Raw genomic sequence first — 17,592 nt, 5'->3', positions numbered from 1 at the left:
TCAACAAACTGACACAGGAACAGAAAACCAAACACTGCATGTTCTCACTCATGAGAGCACTGAACAATGAAAACACATAGACACAGGGAAGGGAACAACACACACCAAGGCCTGTTGAGGGTTTACGGGTGAGGGGAGGGCCCGCCACGGCACACGTATACTTATGTAACAAACCTGCACATTCTACACATGTGCTCAGACTGAATATTATGGGGATCCCAGAACTTAAAGTAAAATAAAAATTAAATAAAATTCAAATTCTGACTTCCTAATATTTGACAAAGAAATTAACATTGTGTTGGAATTTTTTAAAGGCTAGTCTATTCCTGCCCCCTCACTCTAAAATGTGTATCTAAATAGGCCAGTCCAGATTAATCTTCCCTTTCTCTAAGGAAGAGGATTTCACAATCTCCTTCAGTATCTTGTTTTTATAATTTGGGTCCACTTCAGCTTATCCTAAATCCTGTCTGCTTACATTCTCTGCTCAATCCCATATATCCAGTCCTTAGATGTGGTGTCCCCCTTTTGATTATCCAGCACCTTTTAGACTGAGAACTCAAATATATCACTCACAACAAGCTACAGTGAAAAAAACAAAAAACTGCTGGGTATGGTCACTCACGCCTGTACAATCCCAGCACTTTGGGAGGCTGAAGTGGGCAGATCACTTGAGGCCAGGAGTTTGAGACCAGCCTGGCCAACATGGTAAAACCCCATCTCTACTAAAAACACAAAACATTAGCCAGGCATGGTAGCGCACACCTGTAATCCCAGTTACTTGGGAGACAAAGGCAGGAGAATTACTTGAATCCGGGAGGCGGAGGTTGCAGTGAGCTATAATCACACCACTGCACTCCAGCTTGGGCAACAGAGAGAGATACTGAGAGACTCTGTCTCAATTAAACAACAACAACAACAACAAAACATTATATTCTCTCTAGTTTTCACTCAAATCACAAGGCCTTTAAGCTGAACTTTCAGCTTTCCACGCACGTTCTGTGTTAAAAATGCCAAATGTAATCCTGTGCCAACTAAACACCAATCTGCCTGAAAAATATGTTACATGTGATTATTACAGGCAGCAAGACAATACCTAGAAAATCTGTATGAAATTGTAACATATAATCACAGTGGTGTCTACAAATGTGACAAGCATTGACCGGGACAGAAAGTTTCCTGCAGTGAGAAGGAATCCAGTGCATCCCTGTCTCTTTGCTCCCCATCATGATGCCACGATCCACAGAACTAACAGTATTTCCACTTCTAGGAACAGCCACAATTCCTCATAAACTTCTGTGAGGCACAGAACAAAGCAGCGAGCTCACTATTTGCCTGACAGCCACGATTCTGACACATCAAACTGATGTAACAGCAGATCTAAGACAGGATCTGCTTCAGGGGATTTGGTCACTTTTCCACTTTCCCGGTTTGACTACTAATCAAATGCCAAAATGTAATCTTTCAAATCTTTTTTATCTTTTTTTTTTAAAAGACAGAATCTCACTCTGTTGGCTAGGCTGAAGTACAGTGGCATGATCACGGCTCACTGCAACCTTGACGTCCTTGGCTGAAGCAATTCTCCCACCTCAGCCCCCAAGTAGCTGGGACTACAGGTGTGCACCACCATGCCCTGCTAGTTTTTAAAGAGAGAGGGTTTCACTGTGTTGCTCAGACTGGTCTCGAACTACTTGGCTCAAGCAATCTGCCCATCTCAGTCTCCCAAAGTGCTGAGATTACAGGTGTGAATCACCTCATCCGGACTCATCTTCCAAATTTTAATAAAATGTTATTTCTCTGATAGTCAGGAAAAGAAAGTATATATTGTTCTCCTACAAAGGAAGGAAAAATGAACTTTATAAGCTCACAGAAATAAGAGTCTAATGATTTCGGGGACAGAAGAATCCTTTAGTTCTATAACCACATCAGGTATAAATGTCACTTGAATCACTGTAATTCTATACAGGCTGGGATGCTGTATTTCCAGACCACTTTAAGACACTAAGGTTTACTTTCAAGAGCCATTAAAGTCCTTAGAAGAAGGTTCCTTAGACATGGTGCCACGTCTACATGATTCCCAGCCTGTGGTAAGTAAAGAATGTCACTTTCTGACAGGCCCAGGAACCTCTGAATATTATGGGGACCCCAAGAAAAAATGAATTCACCCAAGTCTAGAGGTAGAATCTGATGGCAAGTCCATAGCTTGGCTTCCTAGCCTGAAGCGGCTTTTCTGCATTTGGGAGACAGGGTCTCCCTCTGTCATCCAGGCTGCAACGTAATAGCAGTGGCACAATCGCAGCTCACGGTAACTTCAAACTCCTCAGCTCAAGTAATCCTTCTACCTCAGCCTCCTGAGTAGCTGGGATTACAGGTGTGACCACTATGCCTGGCTAATTTTTCATTTTTATTTTTTTTAGAGATGGGGCCTCACTATGTTGCCCAGGCTGGTCTTGAATTCCTGGCCTGTAGAGACTTTTAAAGGTATAATCTGAGGTTTCTTATAATAAATTCCAAGACAGCAAATTTAAAAAAAGAGTCTATATGGCCAATTACTATTCTTGTTGCACTTTATATAAATAATCAGGCCATGTATAATAAGGCTAAACGTGTTTTATAATTAAATTAGTGTGATTACCCTAAATATCCTAAGAATAGGGGTAATTATAAAGAGAAAACTTATGTTTCAGAAGAAAACTATGGCACATCTGTTGTTAGATTCTAGACCTGTCCACTGCTTTTGAGGTTTTTTTTATTATCTGGACTGAATCCTGAATTTTAGTTTCCTCCAATGTCTGGCTATGACTCACATAGAACATTTCTAATTTTTCTCCTACCTTTCTGACCTGAAGTGTGCTTTCCCCGAAGCCCTGCAAACTAAAGGTAGACAACTTGATGTAAACTTCGAAGAAATCACAGAACAACTTATTCACGGAAAAAAGTCCACTGAAACTTTGATGCAGCAGCAATCCAGAAAAATCTGGCAGAATCACAGTTGACTTTTACTCCACCCGTAAGTATTTTGAAAACAAATATAACAATCTTCTCCGCTGACGGCGCTCCAGAATTAAACTAGCTAACAGACTGCTCCAAACATTAACCTTTGTTTTTCTTTTGCCTCCACAGACATACCTCTTGTCAAATATGTTTGTCTACACCACAAGAGAGTTAATTTTGATTAAAAAAAAAAAAAAAACCTGCCCACGACATCACCTCCTGAAGATACAACTGATCAACTGAATGGAGCACTTCTCGGAACTAAAAGACTGTTTCAATAAGATATGGGACAATGTACCTGAATTTGTTCCTTTCCACTTGGTTCAATCTATGGTTTTCTGCCCTCTGCCAAACTTTATGTCAAAACCTCTAACCCAAATCTCTCCAGAGCTATCCACCTAGCTTTTCATATGTGAAACTTTCTGAAACTGAAGTTTCAAAGGGAGCACCGAACAAAACCAAAATACGTCTCCCCAAAATACAGAGGATTGAATGAAAATGCAGGGAACCCTCTGCCCCCGCCTCTATCTGCCTGATGGCAGGACACACATTCTTCTTTCCTGGAGACAGCACTTGATTATCTGCCCAGCGAAGGCCCCAGCAGGCCCCAGAGGAATCTCGGAGCAGATGTGACTGTCTTCCCACACACGTTCCCACCTTTTACTAGGCTGGAACTGCTCTCTGCTGTCTTGTCACTATGTAACATTTAAGGCTTTTTGTTAAAATACTGTTTCAGCAAAGCCCATAAGCCACTGCTGTGAGAGAGAAATACTTCTGAACTGAGGCCCGTCCCTCATAATTGGTATGTCACACATTAATAAGCTTCTGCTTGCTTTTCTTTTGTTAATCTGACTTTTGTTTTCAGTAAAGTGTCTAAACTAAGAACTAAAAAGGAAAAAAAATTGTTTTTTCCCCTAAAATGACTTTACAGCTCTTACTACACATAAGTAAACTGCTCTCAAGACAGCAACGTGGATGAAGAGGGGACCAGGTATGCGAAGGAAGAATGGCAATGTGTAGTGTACTGTATGAACAAAAGTTCAGCACCAAAGGAGAGAAGAGGAAGGAAGACGGAAGAAACTGCAGCTGGCCAGATGGGCCTGAATCCTTTTGTACAAGAAAGGCCGTGTATGCCAGGAAGAGTGGATGTCACCTGAGACATCCACTGGGAACTGAAAGAACTTAAGGAAAGTGGCAGAGAACATTATCATTATCTGCCTGTTCAAAACGGAAACGGCAGGCAAGCTGGTTATGAAGCTGCCGCTGCAAAGGCTATGACAGTGAGAGAAATCCAGCAGGACCGACTCCATGTTGCTACAAGCCTCACAGGCTGGCTGTCCTCGCTCATTCCTGGCCATAGGCCAAGCTAACCATGAGTGGAATTGAGTCTACAGTTTAACTTGGAAGCAAGAATGGTAAGATTCTGTCCCTAAAGCGAACCCCCTCCTTGCTGACGAACCAAAGTCACCTTTGTAAGACTAATGAAAGACCACAGGATTAGGATTATGGGTGGAGCCCGCATTCTGCTAAAATACAGGTGTAGCTAAATGACAGCCAGCCATTGTAATCTAGCTTGCCTTTCTATAATCGCTTGCTGCTCAAGGAGTCATATGGCCAGAGGTCATAAGATTTGTGACTTGATTTGTGACCTCCCCAGCTGCTCCTATAGATAACACCACTACTGCAGAGAACCTAAGATTAATCTTTGCAGGTGTTTTTCAGACTTGGTGCATTCTGGTCATCTTCTGACTCTAACCAGACCTGGGACTCATGACTAAACAGGTCCTGTGGCTCCCACCCAGAGGCTGACGCGACACATAAGGACCATTTTCCACACTACTGTGATTTCCTCTCCAGTCAGTCAGCAGTGCCTATTCCCTAGCTCCTTGCCCACCAAATTATCCACAAAAGCCCTAGCCTCTGAGTTCTCCAGGAGATGGACTTAAGTCATAACTGCAATCCTCCCAAGTGGCTAGCTCTGTGTTAATTCATCTCTTTCTCTACTGCAATACTGTGGTGTCAGTGAATCGGTTTTTCTGTGTCGCAGCAAGAACCTGTTGGGTAATTACAGTTGGGAAACCAGCAAAAGAAACCAGAGGAGGGATGCTGAGTGCCTAAACCAGGGCAGCGGAGGTATGGACAAGAGGAAAAATCACTTACAGTATAAGAGATATAGAAGGCTGGACACAGTGGCTCACACCTGGAATCCCAGCACTTTGGGAGGCTGAGGCAGGCGGATCACAAGGTCAGGAGATCGAGACCATCCTGGTCAACATGGTGAAACCCTGTCTCTACTAAAACTACAAAAATTAGCTGGGTGTGGTGGTGCGTGCCTGTAGTCCCAGCTACTGGGGAGGCTGAGGCAGGAGAATTGCTTGAACCTGGGAGGTGGAGGATGCAGTGAGCTGAGATCATGCCACTGCACTCCAGCCTGGCAAAAGAGCAAGACTCCATCTCAAAAAAGAGAGAGAGGGAGAGAGAGAGATACAAAAGAGATAGATTTTATAGATTTTGGTAACTGTTTCCATGTGGTATGGTGTGGTAAGAAGATGAAGTTGGAATGGATAAAGCAAAGTGAAAACTTGTTCATCACTCTCAGGATTTTATTTACGATACTTATACATAATCACCTGCTTTTCCCTATCTTCCTCCATGAGAATGTAAATTCTCTGAGGGGAGGGTCCTGTCTCATTCATCATTTTATCTCCCATGCCTGTCAAGTGCTTGGTATGCTGTAGTTACTCAGTAAATTGCTACATGAAATGAATCAGTTTACAATATTGTTAAGAGAGAAAATAAAAGAGAAGTGATTTAGGTTGGAAAAAGTGAGTATAAATAACAATTTCTTTATAGGTAAGTACTGATTAAAGGACTAAAGAAATATATATGTGATAAACGTGTGTGTGTGTGTGTCTGTGTGTGTGTGTGTGCGCGTGTGTGTGTGTATATATATATATATATATATATAGAGAGAGAGAGAGAGAGAGAGACAGAAAGAGAGGAGCTGACTGATTGGTGATTAGGAGGTGATGATGTGTTACAATTTAAAAGGCTGAATTTGAGTTGCTGGCAAAATACTACCCAAAGATATAAGACCTAGGGTAGGCCAGGCAAAATGAACCATTACCTTGGCCACTGTAGGCACTCACTGAAACACGTATTTTTTTTAATATGTCAAAGTTCATAAACATATATAATCTTCTAATTTTGTATTTTAACTTTGAAATATACTATTTCAATACTATCAATATCTTAAAATGTCCCTTCAAAAATATAAACAGAAACACTGACAGATTCAACTAAAATCCAATGCATAACCATTTCCATAATCTATATTTTGCTCCTTGGCGAAGTTACTCATTTTCTTAACAATGTTCGATTTTTACTTTACTTGGATTAAGGACTTTGAGATACAATGTGAAATATGTGTTTTTTCTTACAGGAAAATCATACTATATGTTTCAGAAGCCTTCAGAATATTGTTAACAAAGGCTAAATCAACATTACCAGGAAAATCATACTGAGGAAAATATTCTGAATATAAATATGCACCCGCATTCTCTTTTACTCCTTCTGCTCATGGCCTCACAAAAAACACGTGTCCTTTTGTATTATCCTTCGAGCATCCCCACTGCATAAGGAACCTGCATCTGGATGTAAGCACATCAGGAGAACTCCTGTGAGAATTCATCACCAGCAGCCAGCAGGAATGCACCCAGGCACCCAGGGGGTAGGGATGGAGTGGGCTTTATGTAGCCGCTGTCCCAAAGGAAAGAGTTAGAAGAGGATGCAAATCCTCTCTCCTAAGCTGTTGGCCTCAATTCAGGCAAGTAATTTGCTTCTGGAGGATTAACCCCCTCTCCCCCTAAACTAATCTTTCTATGTACAGATGCCACCAATATCTTTGCAGGTCAATTAATTCAACTGAGGAAACTATTTACATAACAAAGATAATGTAAAGCCACTGGGTAAAGACACAGCAAAATATACACATGAATTCAACTGGATGATCTACTCCTTTAAAAATGCTGTTGACAAAATAAAAGCTACCCTCTCAAAAACAACTTGATACGCGTAAATATTCATGTGCCTGTATGTGTGTGTGCAACCACTGCCTCCCAGGTTCAAGCGATTCTCCTGCCTCAGCCTCCTGAGTAGTTGGGATTACAGGCATGTGCCACCACGCCTGGCTAATTTTTGTATTTTTAGTAGAGACGGGGTTTCACCATGTTGGTCAGGTTGGTCTTGAACTCAGTTTCTCTGCCTGCGTCGGCCTCCCAAAGTGCTGAGATTATAGGCATGAGCCACCATGCCTGGCCATACATGTAAACGTTAAATTAAATATGCATAAATTAAATATGCATAAACTAGATATACAGGAATGCCTATTAACTCAGGCATTGGGGGCAAGAGCAAAAAAAGCAACCCTGCAATAATACAAACACACAAGCAGTCCTCATCTCAAAATAACTGTTTTCCTTCATAATGCTGCTTTAGGAGTTTCATGGGGGGAAAACCTGTAGGTTAAAAATATCTATTGCTTAAAAAGAACAAAAAGAGAAGAAACAAAGGTAAAATGTTTCACAGCTGGCTGTCAGGTAAACTGCGAGGCAGGGCCAGTCTACCCATTCTTGATGCTTGACCCTATTTCCGTATTCCGTACTCCCTCCGTTTCCCACTTCCCTTTTCCCAGTACCCGAAAAGACTCTAATCCTTTACTTTAGGTTAGTTAAGAAGCACAGTCACTAAAAAAGGCTAAAATGTAATGAGAAGTTAGTCAATCAGAGACTAATGTAAACCAACCCATGCTCTCTGCTTTCTTCTTACCCTTGAGGTCAACCGTATTAGGAAAAGGTTTTGAGCTTTTTCCCATCTTTTAAATGCTTTGTTGTTTTCATGTGTTATTTATATATTCCTCATTGTAAAAAGGGCCATACAATACAGAGATCCACAAAGCAATCAGAAACAGTTTTGACGGGGAAAGGGAGGAAGGTAATTTCAATTTTTTAAATCTATGAAGAACCCTCTATATCTGGGTGTGCTTATAATGCAGACAGCTTGAAGAAGAGCATGTACCCTGCATCGTGGAAAGAAGGGGACAAAACGGGGTGGAGGTAGGGTTCAAAGGACACCAAAAACAAACTTTACACAATTCAAAACTGTGTCTAAGAACAGCTCTGAAAGCAAGAAAGGGAGGACTTCCTCTTTTTTCCTCACTCCTTTTGCACTCAACCTTCTTAATCTACTTTCTCTCCCTCAATCCAGAATTCAATATACAACTAGTATTATATACATATTTATATTATGGATTAAGGAGGTTTTTATGGGTTCGCTTGAGATGCTATTGTATAAAATGATCTTTATATGAAAATGATTGAAATGCCAAACAACAAATTCAAAAATAAACTTAAAAGCATAATATAAATCAATGCCTGCCTCTCTGTAAGACATAAAGTAAGAGGATACAATACGATGAATCCAAGAATTGGGACTCTCAAAGCAGAATCCTTGGTCTTTGATATTTTGGAGCAGATCAATACAAAGCTGAGCTCTTTTTAAAGGGAGGGCTGAGGTCAGCTGGTTATTTCAAGGCTCTTAATTTCTGGTAGACAAAAGTAAAGCTGGAAATTTGGCTGTTGTCAGAGTGAGGTCACTCCTGGTCCTGCCGCTCTTTGGGGGAAGGGGAGAGGAAGGACTGTGAGTGCGCTGCCTCTTTTCAAGGTAGGTAAGGAAGGACCTTGCACCTGAATGGACACGACAGGAAAGGAGTAATGTTTGAAGTGACCATCTGGTTAGGGTTAGCTTAAGGAAATAATGTGTCTGTTTCTTAAGTAAAACTATCTGTGGTTTACTGGTGAACAAAACAACTTTCACAGCATTCATAAAAGGTCTTACCTAACTAACATCTTTCAAATCTAGTTGTAGGTAACAATGGAGCAAGACTGTCCACTAAAGACCTTTGATGCCTGGAATATGCCTTTCTTTTGGTACTATTTAGTTTAAGTAGTGACTGCAATGCCAAAGCAGATACATTATTTGTATTTGCTTTTTATTAAAAAATGGTTGAAACGCCAAACATCAAATTCAAAAAGTTTAGCGCATAATCTAAATCAATGCCTGCCTCCTATGTAAGATGTAAAGAAAGAGGATAAACTATGATGAATCCAAGACCTGGGATTCTCCAAGCAGAACACTAAGTCTTCGACACAGAAATTTATATGACCTAATACTGCTTTGTTTAAATTAAAAAATATATACTTGGTCACCATCACTTTTCATAGTTCATTTGAGAAAATGCCAAGTTCAAAGCTGAGCTTCTTCTGTCCTTCGCGCTTGAGTCTCTACAGGTAGGATGGCAGAGGAAAAGGACTTGATTAAAATACATTATCCTAAGGGAAGAGGAGTGGATGGATCTAACACTGGGAAACATATGGGGGAGGAAAAGAGGGAACTGTGCCACAGAAAAGAGGTGGACAGGCTCTGGAGAAAGGGCTGAGAAGGGGGGCTAGTGTTTCCTTCCGCCTCCCCTGAGCTCCCACCTCCGCCCCATTTCCATGTTTCCTGCTCCCAGCTCTCCCTACCACCTCTTCCCACCTTCCTTCCTTTCCTCCCACTCCCAACTCAATTCCAAAATATTTCCATCAGAATTATCTGGGAATAGAAAAGGGCCTGAACTGACTCTGAGGGAAATACAAATGATTAATAGGAATTTAAAAATAATTTTAAAAAAGCATGTCTAGCTTCAGGAATAATCTGAGGACACAGAATTAAAACACAGATACTTCAAAAAGGTCTTGAACACAAGCGGAGGGGGGTATGCAGTCAGTCTGCTTTTAGTAAACATCTACACATACACATTTGTTTGACTTAAATTTAAATGTATCACAGCCTATTCAAGATTGAAATGGTTGAGCTTTCAAAAAATGTTTACAATCAACAAATTACTGGTATTTTAAAATAGCACAGAACACTGAAATAACCAAAACCAATATTACAATTGCTAAAGTAAGTAAATAGTTATTTTCGATGGCCAGCATGTATTATAATGACACCTACGGTGTGTATGTCTGATATGAAAGCGATGCCATCTTGGAAAATTCCATGCTTCACTCTAGGTGTGCATCAAAATAATCCAACTCCCAGTGATTCTGTGGGTTGGGCCAAGGCATCCGAATTTTTAAAAGCTTCGTAGGCGATTCTGACGCACACTATTGGTCAAGAATAACCATCTTAAAGGATACTAAACATTACTGCCCTCAACTCCCAATGTATGTAGTTACAGCAAAGCTTTGAAACCTCATATGCAGAACTGCTTTGCCTACAAATCCACTGCTAGTTTCGTCATCTCCTTCAGTTTGTTTTTATTTGATATAAGCATCAGAGCAGCAGTTGAAAAACACATTTCAACTTTCCTTCCCACCATCAGGAAGTTGTTTAAAACCGAACACATTAAGTCGGAGTTTGAAACATAATACAGTTATAGAGGTAGGCTGGGAACCAAGTGTTAACTTTGGAAAGCAGAGCTACCATCAGTCTCCCGCATGAAGTAAGGAGCAGGCAGGATGCAACAGGGCAGGAGGGGAAGCTAATTCTTCTGATCCATGTCGTGTGGCGTGGCTTCATGATTTTATTTACACTGATGAGAACTCACCATATATGCTGCTCACGTTCAAATGGAAAGAAATATATTATCTCAAGATACAATCTATTGTTCAGATCTTGTATTTTCACATTATCTGTGCAACAGTTACTCCTACTAATATTAAAAATTCAGAGCTAATTATACTATTTAGATCCCATGGGCTGGGAACTTAATCTCAATTTATTTCCTTTTATTTCTCATATACATTATGAAAGACTAAAGTTTATTAACATACCTTGGGTCAAGAAGACTCCTCAAAAATTTGAAAAGCAAAACCTGGTTCTGAAAAACAATAAGAAATGCAATTAAACATTAAAACAAATTTTTCAAATTCTTCCATAGTAAAGAACTACTCTAACGTATCCCTTTAAAACGCACAGATACCTGACTGTTTCCATTAAGCCCTCTGTACAGATCTAAGAAATGCTAAAGAATCACTTGGAGGTTCTTCATGTCTTCTCAATAATTCTAATCACTGTTGCACATTCAACTCTCAGTGTAAAAGGAACACAAATACCCTATTATCGCCAAAAAAAGCCCTCTCCTGAGACAAATCCCCAAGCTGTTCCCAGCACAAGGACCCTCGGAGCGGCAGGTGCTTGGAACTGCTCTGTGGATGCTGAGCTCTGGCTGTACCGACGGGTTTCACTCTGCCTTAACCGGTCCTCCTGTGGCAATGGGTTGCTGTGAGACAGTTCGTCCCAGGAGGATGGGAGTTTGAGGTCCAAGCTAACAACCACCACCAAAACAGCTCATGAACAATATAAACGACTACAGAAGAGGTGCCTGCCAACCAAACTGCAACATGTTAGCAATCAATGCACCATCAAATCTTGGTTCTGTTTTGCCATTTACTCGCTACATGACTTTCTGTAAGTTACTCATCCTCTGAGCAATTCAATTTCCTTATGTGGGGGAAAAAAAAGAAGACGGTACTATCTTCTCTGCCATCCGCACACCATAGAAGGGTTAAATGAGATAAACCTTCAAACCGTACAAAAGTATGAATAATATTTCTAAGTTCTTGGGAATTCTATGCAAAAATTGTTATTGTTTAGGTTTTTGTTTTTTATTTTTTGACACATTCACACTTTACCTATAAAAAATGGATGACTCTTAAAGATGAAAAATATTAGTATAAAAAATGATTTTAAAAGACATTTATTTTTATCAGTCTGATTTTCTACTTTTTCCCTATTGCTTTGCGTCATTTTACGTGACTTTCTTCTTGGTTATAACTTAACATTCTGGCATATTTTTCATTTTAAGAATTCTGAAAACAATTGGTCAGTGGCATATTTCTTGCCATCAAAAGTAAAGGTACTTTGTAAGATTGTTTACTTTGTAAGTAAAGGTACTATGTGAGATTCTTGCACAATTTTAAAAGCCATGCAATAAAGCAAATACAAACAGACCACAAATAGACACCTTTTTTTTAATCCATCATACTTTAATTTTCTTTTTCTTTTTGAAACACAATGTCACTGTCACCCAGGCTGGAGTGCAGTGGCATGATCACAGCTCACTGCAGCCTCCACCTCCCGGGTTCAGGTGATCTTCCCAGATAGCTGGGAAGAAAGGCATGCATCATCACGCCCAGCTACTTTTCTAGATTTGTTTTTTGTAGAGATGGGGTTTCACCATGTTCCCGCAACTGGTCTTGAGCTCCTGAGCTCAAGCAATCTGCCCGGCTGGGCCTTGTGAAGTGCTAGGATTGCAGGTGTGAGCCACTGTGCCCAGCCCATGCTTTACTTTGATGTATTTGTCTGATGAATGACATTCTACTCATCTACTGGGTCCGTCTCTTAGTAGCCTTAGAGACTACAAAAAAAGAAAAAGAAAAGAAAATCCTACAAGTGCTCATTTTAAATCTTAAAGGACAATGGCAACACAGCCACCGCCACAGGCAAAATTTACCAGAACTGCTGACTTTGAAAGGGGAGAGCAGCTCTGGAGACAGAGTACTTTTGGCAGACACCACCTCCTCCCCTCCCTCACTAGCCTGGGTTTCATGTCCTTCTGTGTGCTACTCCAGCATCCTGGGCTCCACCATCATTCCAAGCAAACTAGTCTGTAATTGCCTTTTGGCTTATTTGTCTTCTTAGAGAGCAGGATCAAACCTACATGTTTTTGTACCCTCAGCACTCAATGCTTTTGCCCAGAGCAGGTACAGGAGTATTTATCGAATTAATGGATGAGTCTTTTTCTTGAGTTAATGAACCTCATCATTATCATGCTACACATCCAAGCTTGATATCTGGGAATTTTTTCTTTTTTCTTTTTGAAACATAGTTTCGCTCTTGTTACCCAGGCTGGAGTGCAATGGCGCAATCTCAGCTCACCGCAACCTCCGCCTCCTGGGTTCAGGCAATTCTCCTGCCTCAGCCTCCCGGGAAGCTGGGATTACAGGTGCCCGCCACTGCACCCGGCTAATTTTTGTATTTTTAGTAAAGACAGGGTTTCACCGTCTCGGCCAGGATGGTCTAAAACTCCTGACCTCATGATGCACCCACCTCAGCCTCCTTAAGTGCTGGGATTACAGGTGTGAGCCACCACGCCCGGCCTCTGGGAGTTGTTTTTAACTCTTCCTGTCACATTCAAATAATTTCCAGATCCTATACATTTTACTTCACAAAAATATCCTAAATCTGTCCTCTCCAACTGCCACTGACTTAGTGCTAGTCCTCTCCATCTTTTGCCTAGACCTCCATTTGCTCTCCTTTCAGTCCATTCTCTCCACTGCTATCCAAAGTTAACTCTGTAAAATGGATCTAGATACTGCTCTTTAGCTTAAAACAGCTTCAGTGATTCTCAGTACACAGAAGACAGTTTAAATTTCATAGCCTCACATATGAAACCGTTCCGTATTTGTCTGCAAGGTATATATTCCAACTCCTCTAGTTTAGCCCCTCCCCTCCACCTATCCCTAGTAGCTGAATCTAATGCCACTTCCACCATCACCCTCCCAATGCCATGCTTCATACAGATCTGAAGGTTCTCTAAGCATGCATGCTGCTTCATGCCTTCAAGGCTTTACGTGCCCAGAACCTTTTTATTGAGAAAGCCCTGCCCAAGTCTCGGTGTGGAAATCTGACATTAAGCACGCAAGACCAGATTAGGGCTCTCTGGACATTCTTGTATTTCTCACCATCCACCACTCTCTCCTTCCCTTGTTCCTACAGTACTTTTCCCATATCTCTAGTACTGCTCTTCTAACACCGGACTGTAATTATGCAAGTGCTTCTCTGTTCTATAGGAACGTTTAAGAAAGGGTTGTATTCTTATTTGTGTCCCCAGGGCACAGCACACTGGTAGAGAATGGGGCTGCACTAAGTATTCGAATGAATGAATTCCATATTTTTGTCTCTCATGTCAGCTGCCTCCTACTCACTGCTCTGATTTTCCTCTTGCACAGCTATTCCCAGCCACTATTATTGTCACTTGAGGACTCCGGGTGGTGCTTCATGTCCCTGTCATTGTCCTATTCCCTACCTCTATCACTTGTGGCTACAATGACAATGCACAAACTCGACATGGGCACTGCCATGGTAAGTGGTAAGTGGAACACCTGAAACAGTCCACTAATAGTACGTCTAACTGAGCTTCTCAACATGTGCCATGCATATAGCTGTACTCTAGTTAAGATTCTCCAAGGCAAATTCTGAACAGCACAATTTCAGGATGACAAAGTTTTGAATAAATCTGAATCTCAAAGAAAATAGGGTTGTGGATCCAACAGCAAAAGAAAACGGGGAAGAGAGACCTGCGGATTAGGATTTCTAAAATAAGTACATAATAGTTTCAGAAATGCTTCTTTGATGCTCATATTTGTTACGCACAAAGATGAACTCCCTCATTTCCAAACTAAGAGATCATCCCATAACTGCATGCGCGCGCGCACACACAGCATATTAGGTTGGTGTCATTAAAGAAATGGCAAAAACCACAATCACTTTTGCAGCAACCTAATAGAAACTGCTAATAAATATCAACTGAAGAAATCACTACAATCAAAACTTCTCAGATGAAAATTTAATAACCATCTCTCCACTGGATATTTTTTCCCAATATATATCTGCAATATGTACCTGAAGTTTTTCAATGACCGTTTCAATATGTCCAGAAAAGTGGGTAGCAACCAGTTCCGCAGCTTTACAAGGCTTCAGGGCCACCAGTTCCTGGAGTTAAAGGAAAAGACAAAGCCATCTTTAATGGTTCATTTACACAGCATATCCACAGATGAGAGGCACGACTACCCACCTCCACACTGCCGCAAGCTTCCCCCGTGCATCTCAGCACAGCTTCATACACAGCCTCAATTTAAATGGCCCTTGGCAAATGAGCAAAATAAGAAATGTGCCATGTAAAAAAAAAAATCAAAATTTAATTTAAAGAAAGGTAATTCAGAATTTTTTGAAAATGAAAGCACTACAGAATTCTGGATTTCAGCCATGATATCTGCAGGAGAAACAGAAGGAACAAAAAGCTTCCCAAATTCCCTGTCACTGCATTTCATCCTTGAGCTTCAAGTAATAACTTGAAGAACTGAGAAAGTGTACTTGTAATTTATCTGGCTAAGAATTTTCAAAGTTCTGGTGCCTAGTGCATTTTGGAACTGTAAATACTTTAAGAAATAAATTTAAGGTCTTAAATTTTAAATGAGAGTAAAATGTTGACCACTTTCAATTAAACACTGTTAATAAAAGCTATTTGTCTAATATAAGACTTTTTTGTCCTCCCCTTGGACTTTCCTGGACACTACTTTCCTTTTAAAACTCTCTCCTTACTTGCTTTCTGTCACCTAATATTTTATCTTTCCAATTGTACCTTCTCTGTGGGAGCACCGTGATCAATCACGACCATAATACACAGCTAAAACACAAAGACCAAATGTAGACCCAAACAGTGTGCCATTAAATAAAACTCAGACAAGCCACTGTGACTGCCGCACACACCACAGATTGAGTCATTATCGTGTTGGGTAGTTCTTGGAGATTCGTAATAATTAGCTGCCACACACAATGGTAGTTTATATAACTTTAATGCAATACTCTTGATAAGAGAGAAGGTATAGCTAATCAATATTACAAAGGAGACACCTACTGATCTGTAGACATTCAAAAATAAACTACAGAGAATGAATTTATTCCAGTAATTTGGAAATTTAGACAAAATAAATTCCTTAAAAGTGCAATTTAATAAACCAACTTGAGAAGAAAGAGTCTGCATTGATTTTTTTTTTTTTTTTTTTTTTTGGTAGAGACAGGGTCTCACCATGTTGCCCAGGCTGGTCTGGAACCCCTGGGCTCAGATAATCCTCCTGCCTCGGCCTCCCAAAGTGCTAGGATTACAGGCATGAGTCACTGTGTCTGGCGCTGACTTGATCTTTAACCACTAAAATAACTGAATGAGTAGTTTAAAAACTTTCCATATGAGAAACTTAGGCCCAAAGAGCTTCACTAATAAGTTCCAGCAACCATTTAAAGAAGAAATAATTAACATTAACTAAACCTCTTACAACAGAGAACAGCAGAATGAAAAACTCTTCAGCGCATTGTTCGCGGCTAGTAACATTCTGACACCTAAACACAATATGGCAAAATTACAGATCGATCTGAACCATGAATATTGATACAAACACACCAAATAAAAATGAAATTCAGCAATATATAAAAAGAATAACATCAGGATCAAGTTGCACTTAGCTGCAGATATCAAGGTTGGTTTAAAACCAATAAAATTTAACACGAAAACAGAATAAGGAAGAAAACATGATAAAATTCAAAATCCATTCATGAGGAATCTCTTGGCATACTAGAAATAGAAGAAAACTTCCATAAAAATCCTTATTTTAAACATACTTATGTCAGAAATGAAATTTTTTTAAATGCTGTTAATAACAGCATTAAAAATATGCAGTTGTGACAGTAAGTATAACAAAGGATGGGGCTAGGCGTGGTGGTTCATGCTTATAATCCCCGCACTTTGGGAGGCTGAGGCAGTCAGAAGTTGGAGACCAGCCTGGCCAACATGCCAAAACCCTGTCTTTACTAAAAATACAGAAATAAACTGCATGGTAACCACATCTGTAATCCCGGCTACTTAGGGAGGATGAGGCAGGAGAATCACTTGAACCCAGGAGGCAGAGGTTTGCAGTGAGCCTAGATGGTGCCACTGTACTCAGTGAGTTAGACTCACACATACAGTGAGTGAGACTCCATCTCAAAAACAAAACAAAAACAAAGGATGGAAAATCTCCATAGAGAACATTATAAAACATTATAGGAAGATATTAAATAAAGGATCATACCATACAGTCATGGATAGGAAGTCTCAATAATTGTAAAGATTGCAAATAATCGTCAAAATTATTGATAGATTCAGTGCAATGCCTGTCATAATCACAAAGTTAAAAAACTTTTTGGTGGAACTAGATAAGCTGATTCTAAAATGTATTTGGAAGTATCAAAAGTCAGTAATAGCCAAGATTTTCTTAAAGATATCAAGACTCACTATACAGCAACAATATTAAAAACTGTGTGGTACTGATGCAGAGACAGACAAACAGACCAGCGAAACACAAGGCCCAGAGAAACAGACCAAGCACACAGATCCTTGATATACTCATCAAAAAGGCATCAATTCCGAGCAACAGAAAAAGGTAACCTTTAAAAATAACTGATGCTGGGACAACTGGGCATCAGTATTCTAAAAAATTAACTGGACTTCTATCTCATACTATATATAAAAATTGCTTTCAGGTGGAATTCAGAGCCAAAGATTAAAATAAGAAAGAATGATTATTTTGACCACTTTTAAAAAAGACACACAAAAAGATTTAAAAAGGGCCAGGCGAGGTGGCTGACGCCTATAATCCCAGCACTTTGGGAGGCCAAGGCAGATGGATCACAAGGTTAGAAGATCAAGACCATCCTGGCTAACATGGTGAAACCCCATCT

General features: G+C 40.3%; 1 protein-coding gene across 7 annotated transcripts in view; it reads right to left on the bottom strand.

The window, feature by feature from the left end:
* VPS8 (VPS8 subunit of CORVET complex) overlaps positions 1–17,592 on the bottom strand; it is a 258,139-nt gene that overhangs the window by 106,219 nt on the left and 134,328 nt on the right. For all 7 annotated transcript variants that reach the window (XM_035275299.3, XM_054246193.2, XM_078350390.1 and 4 more), the window contains 2 exons: positions 14,722–14,811; positions 10,869–10,915 (listed from right to left, as the gene is read on the bottom strand). In XM_035275299.3, the coding sequence (XP_035131190.1) occupies positions 10,869–10,915; positions 14,722–14,811 (137 nt within the window). The remainder of the gene's footprint in view (positions 1–10,868; positions 10,916–14,721; positions 14,812–17,592) is intronic.

The sequence above is a fragment of the Callithrix jacchus genome, chromosome 15 (genome assembly GCF_049354715.1).
Source record: "Callithrix jacchus isolate 240 chromosome 15, calJac240_pri, whole genome shotgun sequence".
Taxonomy (NCBI): Eukaryota; Metazoa; Chordata; class Mammalia; order Primates; family Cebidae; genus Callithrix; species Callithrix jacchus.
This window is presented reverse-complemented; position numbering and strand designations above follow the sequence as displayed.